The sequence below is a fragment of the Daktulosphaira vitifoliae genome, unplaced genomic scaffold (assembly GCF_025091365.1).
Source record: "Daktulosphaira vitifoliae isolate Bord-2020 unplaced genomic scaffold, ASM2509136v1 Scaffold_1, whole genome shotgun sequence".
In the NCBI taxonomy this organism is placed as follows: Eukaryota; Metazoa; Arthropoda; class Insecta; order Hemiptera; family Phylloxeridae; genus Daktulosphaira; species Daktulosphaira vitifoliae.
The window spans coordinates 5,864,553-5,885,669 of record NW_026099572.1 but is presented as its reverse complement, the minus strand read 5'-3'; the positions used below and the strand labels follow the sequence as shown (position 1 = coordinate 5,885,669).

Sequence of the window (21,117 nt, the reverse complement as noted above, 5' to 3'; positions counted from 1 at the left end):
TTAACCAATAGAAGAATTATGTCTTACTTATAAAATTTTAAGAAATTTGTTTTATTTATTTTTTTATAATTAACAAGAAACTATAGTTGTATTAAACTGAAAATTATTTTAAGTTTTTAATGTACTGTCTTTAATGAACACCCATTTAAAAATACTAACAATATTTTCTAAAAATGAATAACATTAACAAAATAAATATTTTATTCCAAATTTATATTTGACCCATAAATATCCAAAAATTACGATTATAAAATTTAAAACAAATTGTCTAGTCAATTTAATATTAAAATATTTGAATTATTTTAAGTAAAAATAAATATTACTAAAAGAAAAAAAATGAAAAAACTGCAAAATTATGAATGCTTTTAATGAAAAAACTATGTGACAAAGAATATATATTTTTTCTTTTCATTGAAGGGAAACTTATTAGTAGACATATTAATTTTATAATTTAACAAAATCAACATTAATGGTTTTTCCTATATTATTATGCCGTTCTCCTGCTTTTGCATTTATTTGATGTTTGATCATTTGACTTTTAAGGATAAGTATATGAGTATATCTACTGTATTGTTGAGCCATTGACATAGCTTTTTCAAATGTTTCTACTCTTTGATTTGGATGCCTGGCATAGAGAATCTAAAAAAAAGATTATGTTACAATTTTAAGTAATATTTTGGGTGATCGGGTTATCATAAACCACTCTATTACATTAAAAAGTATTTTGGTTTTAATAAGTTTTATAATTATTCAAATGGTTCAAATTATTCAAATACACAGTATTCTATATAAAAATCAGACATACATATTGTAAAATGTACAGATATCAAAATATTAATTTATGTAATTTTTTAATATAATTTATAATTGTATACCATCTTGAAGTTGATAAATGTTTTAATTTTAAATACATTTAGATTTAAATATTAATTATCTTTTAATTAAACGAGATTGATTTTCTTAAAATCTATTATTTATATGAAAAATAATAAATTTATCTATAATTGTAAATAGTCTTTTTCAATTAACTTACTTTATTAATTGAGTCAATACGAGCTTTAATATGACCATCTAAAATAAGTTGCATTAGTTCATTTTCCAAATCAGTTAATGAAGTATTAAAGCACATTGCCATTTTTCTAAGATCTGCTGAATCATATGGGCTATAAAAGGTGTACAAATTTAATTAATCAAATTTTAAAAACATAATCTTTGAATCAAATAATATATACCTGAAATATTGTATCATTGCTTTACTTCTAATATTGGAGTAGAGTGTGTTAATGTGAGAACCAATGTACATATCAAGAAGTAATGTAGGCTAAAACAAAAAAGTTTTAGGTAATTATCAAAATGATATAAGACAAAACAAGAGCAGGAGTTTAAACCCTAATTATTCTGATACAGAAGTAATAACCAAATAAATGCCTGAATTCAAAATCAAAAAATACTGTAAACAAAAAAAGTCTAAAACAGTTATTACAAAAATTTTTAAATAAAATATATAAAAAACTAATACCCAAAGACACAAATTTGAGTTAAACATCCCGTTAACATTATTTTTGGTATAAAACACACATATTATATACGTAAATCTAAAGTAAATTCAATGAGTCATAAAAACAGTTATCTATCAAGAAAATACAGCTTGCAATAGTAATTATGCACTAAAAAGTTTTCTCTCCATATGAAAACAGTATTTGGAACATTTGCAATAGACCCACTCAAAAGAAGGATCTTTTAACAATGTAATTTGGGAAAAATTTAATTTTATTGATAACTAATGAACTTTTCTTTTTCTCTCACTAAATTTCAATAATAAGATTTAAGAAACCTAATACTTTGAATTTTACTGGTCCCACAAATAGATAAGTTAGGGCCTGTCAATCTTACTTGATAACATAAAGTTTAAGACAATAATAATTTATTAGATATATTATTAATTTACCTTAATTTTATTAAGGATTTTTAAACAGACTTCATATTTAGATTCATAAAATTTAAATATAGCATCACGAACTTCTGGTTCAAGCTCAAGAAACAATTTGAAAATACTAAAAATAGAATTTTTTGAATTAATAAGATGTTAAGGTATTCAATTTAATATTTAAATATATATTAAAAAAAACAATTTACTTATTAGAAATCACAGAAGTTTGCAATTCTGAACGGCTAAATGTAGCCAAAGCACATAATCCTCCATATACAGCAACATCGTTTGGAGTCATTACTTCACAATTGGTATCCCAATAATCTAAATTGGCTTGTAAAAAATTTTGAGCAGCTATTTTGTATTTACGACCTGCTAATTCAGCTAAACCTGTCATGCATTTCAAAGTAGAGCTATATGTAGTCTGCAAATCAGAATTCTAAAATATAACAAAAAAAATTAAAAATTGAACTTTTGAATTGGAAATAAAAGTTAATACTTCTGTGTAATCAGGAGTTGATTCTGCTTTAATTATATAATTAACCACATGAGACCAATTTTGTAAATAAATTCCAACCTAATAAGAACAATTTTAAAACATTTAAAATTAAAAGTTTATTTTATGTTTGACATTCTCTTTGAAAGCTACTGCTTGTGCCAGAGAAGATTGTAAACCAACAAAACCCAGCACAACAGAATCAAACACAGGTACCTTTACAAAGATGTATGTCATATTATCATCTGAACTTGGTATACCATCTTTTAATAAATGAATTTTTATTAAATAGATTTAAATTTATTGAGAAATGATTTACTTTATTTAAATTTCATTAACAACATAATAATACAATCTACAGTTAAAAATATAAATCAAAATCGCTAAAATAGATAGTACTTACTTTAATAATATTCAGACACATTGATATAACATGTGATGAACTAGTACAATAATCTCGAGCCTTAGAGTAACTTTTAGTTGCCTCAATAAGATCTCCACAATTGACATAATGATCACCAATTTCATTATGACCTCGTCTTATACTTTCTTTAATAGAATTACTTTTATAATTTTTTAGATCACCATCAAGTTTTTCAAGTTTCATTGCTGCTTTTTGAGTTGTTGTTTCTACCCAACTAGGGTTGAAAGTAGGTAAAGAATCTATAGGATTAGCTCCAGTTACATCTGGTAGTATATTTCTATATTTAATCAAATAAAAAAATTTAATGAATGAATGATCGTAAATTTTTTAATTAATATTGAACATACCCAACACTTTGTTGAAGTTTTTGATGAAGTACTTGATACAAATTTGCATTCATAGTAGTAATAACATGTGATATAGCTAATCGTAATGCATCGGAACGCATTTTTTGACAATGGTCTGCTATATACATCAATCTATAAATGCGTGCTAAGCCATGATAGTTATTGGCATAAGCCTCTAAATCCTATCCATAAATTTATTATTATTATATTAAACTCAAATAACTAACGAAATAATAATTGAATGACATACAAATGAATCGACATCTACTTCATATAACTCCTCCTCATTGTTATCATTTTCTTCAGGAGGTGCATCAACTTGCATTGGATCTATTACTCCTGCTTGAGAATTACGCATTGCACTCTGAAAAACAAAACTATTTCTATTTAAGAACACTATTTACAAAGAATTGCGTTGAAACTAAAAAACAAAAATAAATACGTTGAAAGATCTCAACGATGCCATAAGAACGCAGCTCGATAAATTAAATGTATTGTTTTTCCGGTGTTTAATCAGTATAACAGTAATATAAGGATCTAATGAAGTTAGAAATCATTCCTCTATTTAGTTGATAAGAGTATATTTTGAAAACGGCAACAACATCAAAGACTAGATCTGGAAATTTAAGGACATGATAAACACACCTAAACGATATGCTCGTAAATATTCGCGCTCTCTAGTTGTATCATTATTAACTACATTATGTTTAGTAACTAATTCGAAAAGATCAAACATTTTCAATAATTACGACATGCGACGTCACATTTTAGTGTAGTACATTCCGTATTACTGTATGTGGCTCCTGTTTGGGCCGATGAGTTCCAGAGACTTATGCAAATGCGAATGTGCTCATTAGGTTCAATATAAAGCTCTATTACGGTTATATGGTGCAGTTGTACTGCCGCCCTAGCAAAGAAACACGTACACACCATTTCTAACATTTTGAAAAAAATGGATTTTTTTGAATTTGTATGTATTTTTTAAGAATTTGATTAACTGGTCACTAGTAGATATTTTTCAATTTAGAATCTAATAAAACAACTGAAAAGGCTGTAGGGCGATTCCTTTTTCCAAAAATTCATATACGTTTATTTTCCTTAATGACATCACCAATCTAAATCATATATTATCTAAAAATAAATCAGTATGTCAATAATATTGATAGAGCTATACGGTTTATTTTAAAACCCTATCTTGAGGAAATTCAATATTTTTATCGAAGAATTAATAGGTATATGATAGTTTTGACGTAATCATTTAAGCAACCTAATGTATATAAACAAAAATGACTTATATTGAACTTTACTAAGCAGTATGTATAGGAAGTTACTACTGTTTTGCTTAGTAAAAGTTTTATACGGTATTTTTTTAGTTATTAGATTTCTTTTCTTCTTTTTCCTCGCCATAATCCCAATTACTTGGGATTTAATTATTCTAAACTTCCACCTGACACGATCTCCCACATCCTCAACGCTTACATCAGCTGTCCTCATATCGCATTCAATAACATCCCTCCATCTCTTTTTTGGTCTTTCTCTACTACTTCTTCTTTTATAATTTATTTCTATAACTACTCTTACAGTTTCCGATTCCTCTCTCATCATAACATGACCAAACCATCTAAGTCTATTTTTTCTCATCTTATCCACGATTGGCGCTACACCTATACTTTCTCTTCTATGTTTGTTCCTTATCCTATCTTCTCTAGTCACTCCACTCATCCATCTAAGCATTCTCATCTCTGCTACACTCATTCTCTGCTTTACTATCTTATCAACCGCCCAATACACTGAACCATACAACATATCTGATCTCACTATAGTCTTATAGAGCTTATCTTTTAGTCTCATTGGAATTTCCTTATTGTATAACACACCAGATATTTCTCTCCACTTTACCTATCCGCACATAATCCTGTGTTTTATATCCTCGTCACTACCACCGTTCTTTTGCACAACTGAACCTGAATACTTAAAACTTTCTACCCTCACCCTACCACCAGGTTACATTGTTTACTGTCATTCTACTCCTATTCTCACCAATAATCTCCTTTATCAGTATTCTTTATTGCTTTATTGTGGTCTCACTACATTCTTGTAGAATTTACCTTTTCAGTTATTAGAGATCTTATTTTATAAAATACCTATAAACCAAATCGTTAATAACTTTGCTTCTAAGCCGAATACAAAAAATTTGCTTAGCTCTATAGATAAGACATAAAATTATCATTATTGTAATAAAATAATCCTTCAATTTTTGGTGTATACGTCCTTCCTAAAAACACATACCTGAGAAAATTAAAAAATTTGTACAAATTTTCTTTATGTAAACAATAAAATTATTGTCTATTAAATAAATTTTTTTGTGTGATTTACTTGATGTTACATATACATGATGTTTGAATGTCGAAATTGCACAATACATAATAATAACTATCAAAATCAATTAATGAACTTTTAATCTATTTCTTATTAAACTTTTAACACTCCTTCAAAGTACAAAAAAAATATTTCTTATATGAAGATAAATCGATAAAATTTGATTCTACTTACCAAAATAAATAAAATTCTGGTTGTGTGTGTAATAGCGATTGTTAATTTAACTTAAATAAAAATACACCTTTTGATTAATTAACAAATCATTATCAATAATGCATTTTAATAAAATTTTATTCATATAAATTAGTCAGTATTCTATTATAAACAACGCCATGCAGACATAAAAAGCTATTGTTATTGTACAATTCATTGGCATTCAATAAATAGGTAATTGATTATATGTACAAAAAATTTCATTTGGTGCGATTAATAATACAGTTTTAAGTACAAAAAAAAAATATATTTAATGAAATCTAATGTGGTGTTAGATGACCATTATCAACAGAAAGAGTGTTAAAAATGTCTGCATGAACATAAACATTTAATTAAAATAACTCCAAATTTCATTATATAAAAATTAAAACAAACTGTTTTATAAATTGATAACATTTACCTTATAACTTTTATGAACATTTTTATATAATAATAAACATTATATATTTACATAAAAAAATATATTCTATTTACTACTTAATCGACAACGACAACTATATTATTTGAAGTTCCAAAACTACAAAAATTTAATGAAAAATGAAGTTTTAAATAATATTGTTTACTATTACAATAATTTAGCGCATAAAAATTGCTTATATTTGCAAATATATCTACAAAATAATCAACAATGTTGTTTTTTCTAAACTTATGTATAAAAATAACATAATGTTCATTAAATAATTATATATATATTAATTACATTAATAGATTCAATTGTTCAACAAATTCAGTACTTATATTTAACAAATGAGTCATTCAGTTTCAGAAATACGAAGACTTTTCCAATATATTTTTTTAGTGAATAGTTAGTCAAGAAAAACTATAACTAAAAAAAAATATTGTTCAGACATACTTTATTTTACTATTAGACAACTCAAATAATAACATATAATTAATGATAAAAAATTATATTTTTACTCTAATACACAGTAGGGATGCTTTTATTGATAGTTATTTTGAGTATGATAAAAATGTATAATGTGTTTCACATGATGCAAGTATTTTTAAATATGACTTGATATTTACATTTTTAGAACTATTACCTATACTATTTTCGTCGGAATGGTTTATGTAAAAAACTTCAATATCATTATTTAAAATGACAATGCATAATTAGAAAAGGTAATATTAATTTATTAAAAAATATGTTTTTATGATGAAATTTTAAGGAAGGAAAAGATACAATAAATAAAAAAAAACTATAGTAAAAATACTCTTCTAATATAATTAGGTATAATTTTCAGTTATTAGTCCTTAGTATAATAAACGTACCATTTGTTCAGATGGTTGAATTTTAAGTCAATGAATAAAGATAATATCCTCAATTGGTTAAAAAAACATTTATTATTCTAAGTTTTCAATTATTTTGTATATATTTGATTGTAATAAAAATAATCTAATTTTAACTTTATTTAATGTTTAAGATTTCATTCGTAATTAAATTAAATATTTTTATCGTAAACTAATTGAGCAATTTTTAGTTGATAGGTAAAAGTGACAAGTAAAATGTTGTCACTACTATATATTTATTGTTTCATTAAAAAAAATTAATTAATTTAATTTAAAATGATTCTGTAAATGAAGGAGATAAAATAGTCTTTATTGATTTTTTTTCAATATTATTCTTATTAAATAAATGCATTGTAATTTTGATATGTAATATATTTGAAAATTTCAAGAAATAAAATTAATGTAAATATTTTTGTGAAACCATTTATAAAACTTATGTGGATCTTTCTTTGGTTTCATATAGTGGCGATGCCAGAGAAGGGGCTATGCTTCCTCGTTGATCTCATTATTTATCTCTAAAATTAAGTGATAAACAAAAAAAAAAATTTTGAAATTTGGGATTATGTAGATTTTTTTGATTATGCGCCACTCATTTAAAACTTTTGTCTACGCCACTGGTTTCATATAATTTGGTAAATCAGTTCAGAAGTGGATTAATCAATAATAACATAGAAAAAGAAAAATTGAGAGGAGCCTTCATAAAAATAGTGTGCAATTGAAATTTAAACGAAGGTCCTAATTTATTTTCGCGAGAAAAAGAGCCATAAAACTTAAAAAATATTAATTGCAAAAATACCAAAGATTCTACCACTTAGAGACGAATTTCTTTCGACTATGAGTAAACTACTCTAGGAATCCAATTTTGCTTCTTAAGAAAATCCTATATGCACTGTGAATATAGGCTAATATTATATTAGTTTGACATTAAAATGCTTTATTATAATTGTATTGTGTGGTTAATTCGTTTTTACAGTAATACTTTAAATCAATATATATTTTTTTAATTTTAATTAAAATGGTAGGTAAGAAATTAAATTGATAATTAACACCATCAATAATAATTTAACTAGCATGCTAAATTTGTCAGCAATATTTATATACAATTAACAATTAATTTTGTATTATAGGCTAATTCATACAAAAATTAAAAACTGTATCACGTAGACAGATCATGTTGATTTCAGTTTACGTCGTCTGCGAGCCCAATAGTTTTTTGGTATATTAAATGATCTTCTAGCTATATATGTCCCAAATACAGCAGACTGACTGGATAGTGAAGTTGAATCATTTTCACTATTAGAACCCTGATGATCCTCCAATTTAGAATCCATCCTTAAAATAGTAATATTAATTTTATGTCAGTTAATTTTAACCCCAGAATAAATTCTATTAGCGTTATTCTTAACGTTGTTTGTTATTTCACAAATAAAATAATACAAAAGGAACTAGTTGATGAGAATATACAGTAGTCGTCTTAATATATAATAATGTACTCTTAGATTTTGCCAGGGACTGTAAACGTGACCACGTAATTATACCATTAATTATGTTAATTATTACACACCAAAATTGTTGAAAACTATGGCTTTTATAAAATTTGAGTTTCTATTATCAAGTTGTAGGACATTAAAAAATGAATTAAATATTAAATATTTATTTAGTTACAATAAACCACGACTGTTACAATAAACTATTTTCTTTGATAAATTTATAAAAAAAAATATTCCATTGATGTTTTAAAAATTTAATTTAATATATTTTGAATAAAATATACATACATATATATATATATATTAAGTAAAGCCATTATTTCTGTATAAAATTCTAATGATAAATAGTTCAGTCGTTATACATTTGTATGTGTATAACACATTTAGAAAATTACTGGGCATCAAGATTAAGGTTGATGTCAAATTAATTTAAATCAAACCAAATGTTTCTTTAGAAGTTTCAATAAATATTTCATCTTTATTTTAAGGTATTACAAAAAAATCGAAAAGCACTTTGGTATTTTGGACTTGGATGTTAGGGTTATGATTCCCCTTTCCAAAGTTTTAATCTACGTAAAGTAGGATTTGGTAAATTATATATTCAAACAGATCGCTGTGAATTCATTAGACCATTTCACTTATTACGGTTCAGTTGAAGCAGATCAACGACTAATTGAAATAGTGTGTTTTACTGAGAAATATATATTACTATTGCCTCGATAAATTATTTTAATAAATATTTTACAGAAAACTTCAAATTTTTAATGGAATTTTATTAAAGAGAACTTGACTGATCTGTTTTTGACATTTTATTGAAACATACTGTTTGGTTTATTAATAATGTAAGTATAAAGGTTAACTTCGCTTAGATGACATGGTTTTTACGCATCTTGCAATTATTAAACTTCATGGTTTAATTTAAAAGCAAATGGTTTTTATAAAAGTTTTAAAAGAAATATTAATTTTATTGAAAAAGTATCTTTTGAAATTTTTTTTTTTTAGGAACTTAACATATATATATATATAATACATTACAAGTTTTACTTACAATGAACGATACTTAACGACTCGTATTTGTTCTTCCAATTCGTTAATTTTTTCGTTAAGCTTAACGTTTTGATTATAATATTCAGACACAAGACTGGACAATCTGGACGTCACATCTTTCATTGTCGTATCTGAAAACATTAATTGATTAAAACAGGTTCTAGTATTGATTCTAGAATGTCATTGTAATTAAAAAAAATATGAATTTGGTTGTTAGTTAAATGGATTTTATCATTGCATTTGTAACTATTATTAGTTTCTAGCGTTGTTATTCACAGGCATTAGCTTTTTTACCGATAGTCGGTTAATTTGTTTGTCACATTTGAACGAGGACAAACGAGTTAAAAAAAAATAAAATAAAATAAAAACTATACCCGAAACTGATCTCTCCCTTTTGATTCTTCCCTTCCCTCGGTTTATTAAGCGCGTATGTAAGCCTTTTTGCTACAGAACTTTTACTCGTGCATTGTTCCAGTTGTGTAAATATACGTCCCTATTGTTTTATACTTGTGTGTATGTTTTCCATCTCTCTTGTTTTTCTATTCATTCCCGTTTCTCCATCATTTGTCTTTAAACCCATTACCACGGTCTTGAGAATAGAACCGACCGTCAAACATATTATATAGTCGCATACGCCCTACGTCGTCTAAGTGCAAAGGCGACGGACGAACAGCAGTAACTGAATGATATAGGGTAGTGCTCTAAGAATGTTAATGGTGGGCAAAATGAGCGGCTACAAATTGCCCGACCGTGGCTAAAGTAAAGCTTACTGAAACCTTTCCCAGAGATCATGCACGTTGTGTTATACGTGTTAGTTGGCTCTTGGCTAACGTACAAACTTGTGTAAATTGTTTCTTATCTGGCCTGACCAAAACAGTGGAGATATTCGATTTTCGCTTTGCTACCTTCGTTCGGTTATCTGTTTTACCAGGTTTACTATCTCGGGATGAGGCCATTTTTATATATCCATCAATACCCCGATAGTCTGACAGCAAACAATCATAATCTAGATAATTTTTATGAATGGTGTAGTTAAATCATTGAAATACTCGTATTACTATAAATTCAACTGTTGTCTATTGTTTCAGTAAAGCAACACTAGTTTAAAGTAAGTAACTTTTTTTGCCCGTTAAGAGTTCATGTATATAAACTGTACAAAGTTTTGAAACTTCCATTAAGTTTTATTTTAACACGAGAGTTATTAAAATTTCAGCCTATATAAGTTTTATGATAAAAATTTAAATAAAAATATATCACGTCGATACTAATAAAAATAAGCAATGAAAAATGATCATCTACAATAATAACAACAAAAAATACTACTTGCAATAATTGGATTAAAAATAAAAACTTATATATGAAAAAAGGCTTTAAAGAGGTTTTATATCACGTTTTGAGGAGTTTAAAATTAAACTCTGTAATCATGTATAGATATGTTCTGTATAATATGCAGAATATTTATTACATATAATTAAATAAATAAGTAAAAAAGGTGAGAAAATAGATAGCAAAAAAAAATCGAACTAAACAGCAAATGAGCTATTATTAAAAGTACATAGATTCGGTAAGATATATTGAAAATTATTAATATGAATATATTTATTATACCTAGACGAGATACTGCCTCATTGATGGTTTCGTTTTGCGTCTGGGCTTGTAGGAAAGCGTCTTCATCTAAGAGCCTATCCTTTCGTAGGAGCTGGCAGCCACGTTGCATTAAACTGTGCCTTGCCTCTGGATAATCTCTGAGCGTTTCCCAAAGATCTCTTTTAGACAGACAAAATAAATCCGAATACCCTAAGCTTCGAACATTTGCTGTTCGCCGATTTCCAGTCTTATTTCCGGCTATTTCCAATACACTAACCTATAGAAATAAATAAAAACAAAAGTCGATTTGTAAAAAGTTCTGTATATTTGTTTGTTCATTTTGTGCACATTGCTAATTTTTTTAAATGCTACGGACTTATTTAATGTTTTAGTTAAACTTTAACTATATATTTAAAATTATAAGGTTTACCTTAATAAGTTTAATAAGTTTAATAAATAATAAGAATTATAATTGTTCTTTTGTGTGGCCCGATTGCAAACAAAATAATTTAGTTCTCATATTACTTTAAGGTCGAGTTAACTTTTAAACAATTTCTTCTAATTAAATGTTTTAAATGTGTACAGGCGCATATTTCAATTTTAATGAATTAAAATTTTAATTAATGTGTAGATTCAGAGGCAGTGAAATAGAGGATTGCGCCTTTTCATCGGATCATTATTTCCAATTAAATTTTTGTTACATGATTTATTTATCTATTAATACGTTTATTTACGATGAATTTAAGTTCATTATCTTAATTAGATATATTTCTCAAATTAATTTCATATTTATTCAATATTTTTCATTCTCAAACATTTTCCGATGCGCTTTTTTGGGAGATTACTAAATATGCAATTAAAATGTTATAAAATTGGAAATTCTATAATCCCGTTATACATATTTAAATATAAAATATTATTTTTTAATGTTTGTAATTATTTCAACCTTATTTTTAATATTACAGGATAATTAGATACTAATTGTATTACCTCTCCAAAAACACTTCCAGCACTTAATGTGGCAATTTCAGTTTTTTGATCATCAGCGACTACGCTAAGAATTCCTCTCTTCACTATGTACATCTCTTTGCCCACATCGCCTTTGCGGCATATGTAGTCACCGGGACTAAACACCTATTTAAATTTATTAAACAGTAATAAACATTCAGAATGTATTGATTATTAGACTAAATTGAATAAATGTTATTATATTAACCTGAAGTCTTAGTTTGAGCACGAGCTCTTCTAATAGACCTGGTTCACAGTCCTGGAATATCTCTACTTTTTTTAAGGTATCGAGATGCACATGAATAGCTATTTCAGCTTTTAATTTGTCAGGTAACGCTGCTAAAACTCTTTCCTCGTCTAAGGCCTTAAATTTAAAAATCGATTGATATTAAAGGTTACAAATAAAAAATAATACTGATGCATTACTTTGGTATTATTTTGACAGTTATAAATTCAATATACAATAGTAGAATAATATTAAACTATAGATGAAATACAATAAAATTTTTCTTATTTAAACTTTTAAAAATTCTTCAGATTTTCCATTTGATTTTGGAAAAAAATTCATTTTTAGTTTTACTGGGAATTATGATATAAATCAAAACTGTAAACAAATTAAAATGACTTCCACTATTGTTTCAGCAAATATACTTGTAATCAAAATTGTAATTTAAAATTTTTAAAACATAATTTATTACTAGTGGTGTCAGAAATTTCGGTGAACAGGTCTGGGACCAGAAATTTTTAAATAAGTAAATTTTTTACTTATCCTATATAACCTAATTTATTTAAATATAAGTCATAGACTGTCAAACATGTTGAACTTTAAAGCTACACTGTCGCTATTAATGCCAAATTAAACATATTGAATTAAATTAATAAAAATAAACTAGGAAATATTCATACAGTAATTATTTTATTTAAAAATGACTGAGTTTTTATTGTTTACCAACCTAACTTATTTACTTTTATTGGTTTGGAAAATTACTATTATAAAATTTTTATGTGTAAAAATGTATAAATAAAAGTTTTTTTTAAATATTAGGTACCACAAAGAAGTATATACATTTTTGTCAAAAGAAATTCTTTATTGTGACATATATATTTTGTGAACAGGTAAATATCTTAAATTATAAATGAAAATAGATGGAACGATTTTAATGAAAGCAAGCTATAATTATATCTCAAAATGTGTTAATCTCAAATGTTTTTAAAAAAATATTACCTAGGGTTTTTAAATTCCGAAAGAGTTTCCACACGTATTTAAGATAAAATATTAGGTATTAGAAATTTTATATCATTTTAAATTTGTCTTGTTACGGTATTTTTCTAATTAAAAATTTGGTTTATGTATACAATATTTGTTTTTATTGTATAAACAAAATTAAAATAATGTGTGACAAACTATACATTTCTTTTAAAATGAAATTCGCAATGAGAGTTTCCTTTGACGTCAATGACTTACATCATATAGTTAAAACATAATGAGGTCACATTTAAAAGAAAGCAATTTTCAGTATTGAGATCGGGTTCAAATATCAAACACGTGATAAAATGTACGCATTCGAAGTTCAATAAGTACAAAAATCCACCCCAACCAAACCGTTGGTTCCGTATCGTCTGAGAATTGTTATTTTCTAACTATAATAGTATTTTTATAGTTAGAAAATAATACTATTTTATAATATAATTATAGTAGAGTACAATCTTAATTCTTATTAAACGGCTTGCCTGTTTATTTGCCCAGGTATAAGCGAACCATCTAATAACTCTTGCTTCAAGCTCTTTTGACACTCGCCTAAAAGCCATGTATTGTTTAACACCATCCATACGATTTTGGAATTCAACCCTAGCCACATTCATGTTGCTGATCATACTGCCAATATTACCCACGATCGTGGCGAATATGAGTACTCCGGCCAAAAAATCGGCAACTACAAATACATGTTCCAATTCATTTTCCGGTTGCGGAGTTTCTCCTATAAAAGAATTCAACAACATATTTAGTAGTTCTCACTTAAAGAGTGGTATGTAAATATTATACTTAGTCTATTAGAATTAAATATATTTAAGGTTTTAATAAATGTTTATAGTGCGAAAAAAGAATAATTTTTCACTTATCTTAAAATTAGGTTGTTTTAATTGTATAAAACAATAGTATTTTAAGTATAGTATTTTTGTTATTCAACATTAAGGATATTAAGTTTTTTTATACAAGTTTATTTCATATATCATTTTAAAATCATATTTTAGTTTTTACATTTTTATAGCAAATCATTATTTAACAAAAAAAAACTATTTAAAAAGAAAAATGACGGTACGTTACACATTATGATATACTATCCCATCCTGAAAATAATCTTAAGCAGTGTCCCTGTTTACGTCATATTATTATTAAATGTAACTTAAATAACATAAAAATTAGAAATTTATTCTTATTTATCTATAATATATCCAACAACACTATTTTTAACGTATTTTTTGTATTCATAAGTAACACATTCGTCTGATCAAAAATGTTTTCAAATGAAAATTTAAAATAATTTTATTTACTTTAAAATAAGTCTAATGTGGTTTATTTTATCTTATGAATCGACAGCGTGGAGCTAATTTATGAAGATGTATACATTGTTTACATACGGTAAACATTAACTGTTGTTAATGTGCCATTTCAAAAAACATTGTAGAAAAATAAAATTTCAAAGATACTTGATTTCATCTTAATACATAATTTTAAATAGTGGAAGGTAAGAAAAAATCCCAACACAGTAGAGTCGCAGCATAATTGGGATAATTATAGATGATAACTAAAAATGATTAACATCACTATCATGAAAATCACTTCGATGCAAGTCTATAGATAGTATTTAATTTTTAAAAGGAATTTTTGAATTATTTAAAAAGTAACATCAACTCCTATTTTTTTCATTATATCATGATTACAAGTTTTAAGATTTATATGTATAAAACAGAAATAAATAGTTATTATAAATACTAAATTTAGTAAATTAATGATATTCAATAATTTAAATAGTAAAATTTATGGACAAATAATATAAAAAAAATCTGTTAAATTTTACAATAACTTTTATACTTGTAATTTTAAAATTTCTTTACTTAAAAATTCCACTAAAATATGTTTGATAAATATTTGTTTAAAATCATTTTTTTTTTAATTTTCAATACTTTATTTTGACGGTCGATTTTTTATAGTAGATTGTGGACAATCTACTATTTGATTGTGAACAATTGTGGAGAAAAATTTGTTTTTTAATATTGTAGTATACTTCAGTAGATTTAATTTAATATAAGGTCAAAAGTTGTCAGACTTTACGGAACATTTTTTAAAATTGAGTTGAAAAAAAGTTTACTCTTAAACTCTTCTTGTACTTTGGTTTCTTATCGGATTTTCACAAAAATTGTATAAAAAGAACAATTACTGTCTTTATTACAATTAATTCAAATTTTATTAGAATATTTGTTTTTATAAAAATTTGTAAAGAATTTTTGAAAATGTAATTTTTTATGGTAGCGCAATTTTGAGATATTTTTTAAATTTCTATATTCAACTAGGTTCAAATCTTGTTCTTTTGGCATAACGATTATTAAAATCGGTCCAAGATAGCTGAAAATTTTCATGACAGACATAAAAAACACACACAAAACTTAACAAAATCAATATATTCTCATCTTCGCATCGCAAATAAATAAATATATTTAAAAATTTGAATGAATATTATTACATTTATTGTAATGTGATGATCATAGTAATGTTAACCATCCGTATAAAAATGAATAAAATTGAATACCTTCTCAGCTTAGTAACAAAACTAAAAGTGTATAGATTTTTGTTAAGATTAACTGTTTGAGTTATTTTCAAATTTAAAAAAAAGCCTAATGAAGGTCAACATATTTTAAGATTAAAATTATTATTTTTATAATTTATAGACTGATATTACATTTATGATCAATCATTTACATTACAACATATAAACATCAACGATTTTAATCTTTAAAATTTAAAATAAATTATTACTGTACACTAATCGTGAACTTAAAGCTGTCAAAGCTATTTCAGAGGGTAATTTTCCCTTGGGTTCTTTTGAATTTATTCCTTAATGATAAAAAATCTATCCTCCTATTACGACCATTGCGCCTTTAGAACGTATTCTAAAAAAACGAAAACCATAATAGACGTCAGAATTCTACGGCCGCCGAGAGAGCTGACATAATCTTGAGTGTCATGACGTATAGTATTGGTCAAATGGCTATCATTTTGTATTATGCATAGCTACTTTAATAGTTGAATACTGTTCCTTGAACTTTGCTATTTTGGTCATCGAGAAAAGATCTAATAGGTTTCACTAATATTCAAAAACGTTATCATTTGTGTCTTTTGTTAAATTTTTTTATATAATACAGGATAATCATTAAGGCATTTTTATTTTTTTATCGTCCTTTTTCTAACCTAAACTTATAAAAATGCTCCAACAGATTATATTTATAAGTAACATAAAATATAATAGAGGGTAAAAAATTTCCTAATACTTTTATTGTCCAGTCGTTTTTGTATATTTATAAATTCAACACATTTGAATGATTCAGTTTTATTTTAAGGACATCCAAAATTATCTTCGTAATATTAAAAAAACAACTAAATTAATAAATAATGATTAAGTATGATCTTAAAAAAATTGAATTGAGTTTTATATTTTAACGTATATCATGATAAATTCTTTAAATTATTTTAGATTTTCACTATAAAACCCAGTTTCAAAGTATTAATTAAAGTTATGTAAATTTTATATCATTAAAATGTATAAAAAAAAAATTTTTTTTTAATAAAAGTATTAGTTTAATTTTAATTAATATGTGACTTGTTATTGAAAATAATAGAACACAACATTAGTGATATTAAGAACTATATCTAATTTATTTATTTTTCATGGTCTTGTGTTTAAATTTTTGTTAACTTTAAAATGACTGAGATGAAATGGATTTTTATTTATAAAAATACATTTCATCGCAGTTATTTTAATTAAAACATATATGTTTTGGTTCATGTCAGTTTTGATCTTAAACGAACGATGTGAAATATTATGGAGTAAAGACCGTCCTAAGAGTCATTTTTCCTTTCAATATCTGTCAAATGTTTTGTTTTTATGTAGGTTTTTCTGAAAATCGATTTATGTGAGTACACATTTTGTATTATGTAAGGTTCATTTATTAACAAAAAAAAAATTACTCTACTTCAGTAAAAATTAAAAAACTTTATCCTTTGAAGTCTCTTTTGTTTTCTTTTTTGATAGACTAATCCAATATTAAAAAATGAACAAAAGAGTTTTAGATTAAAAAATTGAAAAATGATCTTTCTCTTAAGACTTATTATATAATAAACATTGGGCACGTGTTTGAATTGTCAATTATACAACCGACATTTTGTCTTATATAAAAATATAACATAAACATAATTATAATTGTTTGTTATTGTGTGTTTAAAGATATTTACTTTTCGTTTTAATAGAACACGTGAAATATTCTGAAAATGAAGTACTTTTCATTAACACCCATTGTTTATTTTATCAAATGTGTTACACTTCTAACTCTAAAATATTACGGTGATCAATAAAATGATGAAAAAGACAATTTTTTAACTGAGTTTTTATTGACTGGCAGCTTAAAAGAATTAAAAGTTAACGTTCGGCATAAATTTATTAATGAAAAATAGATTTGAGTAAAATAACATAATTTTTAAATAAGATATCATTTTCCATCAGAGCAATTAGTTTTAAACATTTTTCTTATATAGCTCTTACTTATTTTAGCTTCGATATAAAGTTGAGAAGGTATTAATTTTACTTTGATGTGTTTTTTTTTTGTTTATATCTGTCGCCACTTTTTTTCAGATTTCGCCGGACGATTTCTTTCAATGATACGTCAAAAGTTAACAAATTGTATCTAATTGAGGATATTGCACTTAAAAATTTAAAAAAATTCCGTCTTTCCTTATACATGTGAGATCCAACAATAAATTTTTGTATACATAATTTTTATATAATATACATATAAATTATAAACCTTGTAATCATGATATATTTAAGGAAATAGGAGTTGATGTTGCTTTTGAAATAATCTAAAAATTCCTTTTAAAAATTAAATACTATCTATAGACTTGCATCGAAGTAATTTTTATGATATTGATGTTAATCATTGTTAGCTATCATCTCTACTTGTCCCAACTATGATACGTCAACATTGTGCCGTGACTGAAGTACCGTTTTTTATTTTCATTATGACGTTATGTTATTGCTGTAATTTAAACTTGTATTTTTATGAACTTAGTAAATATTAAGTTCAATGTAAGAAAAAATGATTTCTAAGAGTGGATTTTTGGAAAGCTCAATGAAAACCGTCTGATGTTTTATTATTAAATTGAAAATTATCTAAATAATATTTTGAATGAACGATAATAATTAATATATCTCAAAAGTTAATATTACGATTTTTTATAGTAATTTTTGAGATAACAGAACTTAAATATTTTAAAAAAGCGAGGTGTTGGGTAGTGTTTAGCGAAACTCATGTCATAACACACAGATAAGAATTCTTGTAAGTTGCTCATCTCTATCGCCTATAACTCAACAAAATATTAACTCATAAAGGAATAATACAAAACTGATATATTTATCAAAACCATTCTCCAAGTTTTAAAGTTTGTAGAACTCTTAATAAATCACTTTTTATAATACAAGAGTAAAATATATTATTATTGATTTTTTTCTTAGTTCTATAATATGATTTAAAATAAAGACGCCAAATTATTCAATAGTATTATAACTCTCAATAAATTATGTTATTTGATAGTATTAGGTGTTAATTTATGACAATTTAATATTAATCATACTATATTCTTATTATATTAAATATAAACACAGTATTTGCATAATTTTTTTAACATACTAAATTAACATTCTAAGGTGAGAAAAACTTGTCTTTATACCGATTATTTTCTACAAATAATCTTAATTTAAATTTTTAGCTTCGATGCGAAGTTGAGAAAGTATTAAGTTTACTATGATGTGTTTTTTTTTTTTTATTATTATTATTTTTTTTGTGTCTGTTACCACTTTTTCTGAGCTCCCACTGAACCTATTATAATTGTTGCAATACATTGATACGATTAAACTTCCGTTGTAATTATTTTTCTAATAATTTTTGCATTCATAGGCTACATTTAAATTATATTTTTAATTATTTAATTTTAATAAAAAATATTTAATTTTAATTTTTTGAAAATTTTAAAATAACCGTATTTATCTTAGAAAAATGTTTGATAGGTCGATAACAACTTTAGGATTAGTACTTATTGTGCTACAAGCATTTTTATACGTAGAGTGGGTTTGCAGCATGTGTAGTGTATGCGTTATAGATATACACTAGTACAATCTGTAGCCAATTTGTAGCTACAAACCAATTCTATGTAATGCTTGTAATTCAATTGAAAGTAGGACTATATTAGGAAAAATAATTATAGACTTCGTTATGAGGTACTAAGTCTTTTTTGATAATTACCATTTTTAAAGTCTTTTTAGTCGCTGTTTTGTTACAGTCTATTTCTATAAAAGTTAGACCTAATAGCTTCGATGCGAAGCTGGGAAGGTATTTGTTTTACTATGATGTGTTTTATTTTGTGTCTGTTACCACTTTTTCTCAGCTCTCACCGAACCGATTGCTTTCAACGATACGTCAAAAGATCACAAATCGTATCTAGTCGAAGAAATTACCCTCAAAAATTGAAAAATTTTCCCTNTGTAGCTTTTGGAATAATCCATTAATTTTTTTTAATTAAACACTATCTACAGATTCGCATCAAAGTTTTTTTTATAATAGTGATTTTAATCACTGTCAGATATCATCTAAACTGGACCCAACTATGCCACGACCCCACTGTGCCGCCACTCCACTGTGCTGGATTTTTTAGTATTCAATTTTATAAACTAAAAATATACAGAGTAAATAATTAATAATAAAACCATTAATTTACTCAGAAATAATTGAATACATTCAATTTTTCTAAAGGAATATATTGTTTAATTAAAAAAACTCCAATAATATGTAGTCAAGTAATGTTTATTTGTCCAATCACGGTTAAAAAGTCTAAACTCTAATTTTCTTTAATGGGATTCCCTATTATTAGTTATGACAGAAAACAAATTTTCAAATAAATTTAATCTTATAGTATTTTAAATTCAAATTTTTCAACAACTTTAAAACGTAATTGGTAATAGGAAAAAAATTATAGAATCCAAATTTTTTGGAAATTTTTTGTTTCATATAATCAGACTATAAAAAGGGGTTCCCATTAAAGAAATTTAAAGTTTAGAATTTTTTATTCTTAAAGAGATGAAATAAAGTATTTAACTACTTATTTGTAGAATTATTTAAATCATACATAATTTTTTTTTACAAAAATTCAATAGTTTCTAAGTAAATTAGTGGATTTGATCTTAATTGTTCATTCTGTAAATAAAACATCTATTAAGAAAAAATAATGAATTATAAAATAATATATCCTTAAAAGTCTCTCTTGGATACTCTTCATTCATTAATTTATCAAAATTTTCTTTCCATATCTTTTTACATATTCATCATTCGTTGACACCCACTTATCACCAATGTGTGTAAGCCATATGTTTTAAAAATCCCTAGGTCATATTTTTTATCCTTTGCTAATTTATAAGCGTCTCAAATATAACATTTATATATAACTTAATATGTTTTGTATTTTATATTTTTGTAAGTATATTTCTGATAGACTGTCACTTGTTTGATTATCCATTATTAAATGTTCTTCTTGATTTTTAATATTATTGTTATAACCAAAGTTGATATAGTACCGTATAATT

At 25.2% G+C, this 21,117-nt stretch overlaps 2 protein-coding genes across 4 annotated transcripts in view; both read right to left on the bottom strand.

The window, feature by feature from the left end:
* Positions 1–346: 346 nt before the first annotated feature.
* On the bottom strand, positions 347–3,775 carry LOC126893885 (COP9 signalosome complex subunit 1b). The gene is made up of 10 exons (XM_050664421.1): positions 3,640–3,775; positions 3,448–3,561; positions 3,198–3,379; positions 2,830–3,127; positions 2,430–2,507; positions 2,137–2,369; positions 1,949–2,054; positions 1,233–1,321; positions 1,034–1,163; positions 347–639 (listed from the first exon to the last, which is right to left on the bottom strand). The coding sequence occupies exons 1-10, from the start codon at positions 3,661–3,663 to the stop codon at positions 445–447; spliced, it is 1,449 nt and encodes a 482-aa protein (XP_050520378.1). The 5' UTR covers positions 3,664–3,775; the 3' UTR covers positions 347–444.
* A 3,488-nt stretch (positions 3,776–7,263) lies between these two features.
* Positions 7,264–21,117, bottom strand: part of LOC126896094 (cyclic nucleotide-gated cation channel subunit A) — a 125,309-nt gene continuing 111,455 nt past the window's right edge. For 2 of the 3 annotated variants that reach the window (XM_050668553.1, XM_050668555.1), the window contains 7 exons: positions 13,943–14,190; positions 12,420–12,575; positions 12,194–12,337; positions 11,225–11,480; positions 10,452–10,622; positions 9,618–9,747; positions 7,264–8,411 (listed from right to left, as the gene is read on the bottom strand). In XM_050668553.1, coding sequence (XP_050524510.1) covers positions 8,249–8,411; positions 9,618–9,747; positions 10,452–10,622; positions 11,225–11,480; positions 12,194–12,337; positions 12,420–12,575; positions 13,943–14,190 — 1,268 coding nt within the window. In that variant the 3' untranslated portion in view covers positions 7,264–8,248. The remainder of the gene's footprint in view (positions 8,412–9,617; positions 9,748–10,451; positions 10,623–11,224; positions 11,481–12,193; positions 12,338–12,419; positions 12,576–13,942; positions 14,191–21,117) is intronic. The other variant, XM_050668554.1, reaches the window with a different exon arrangement.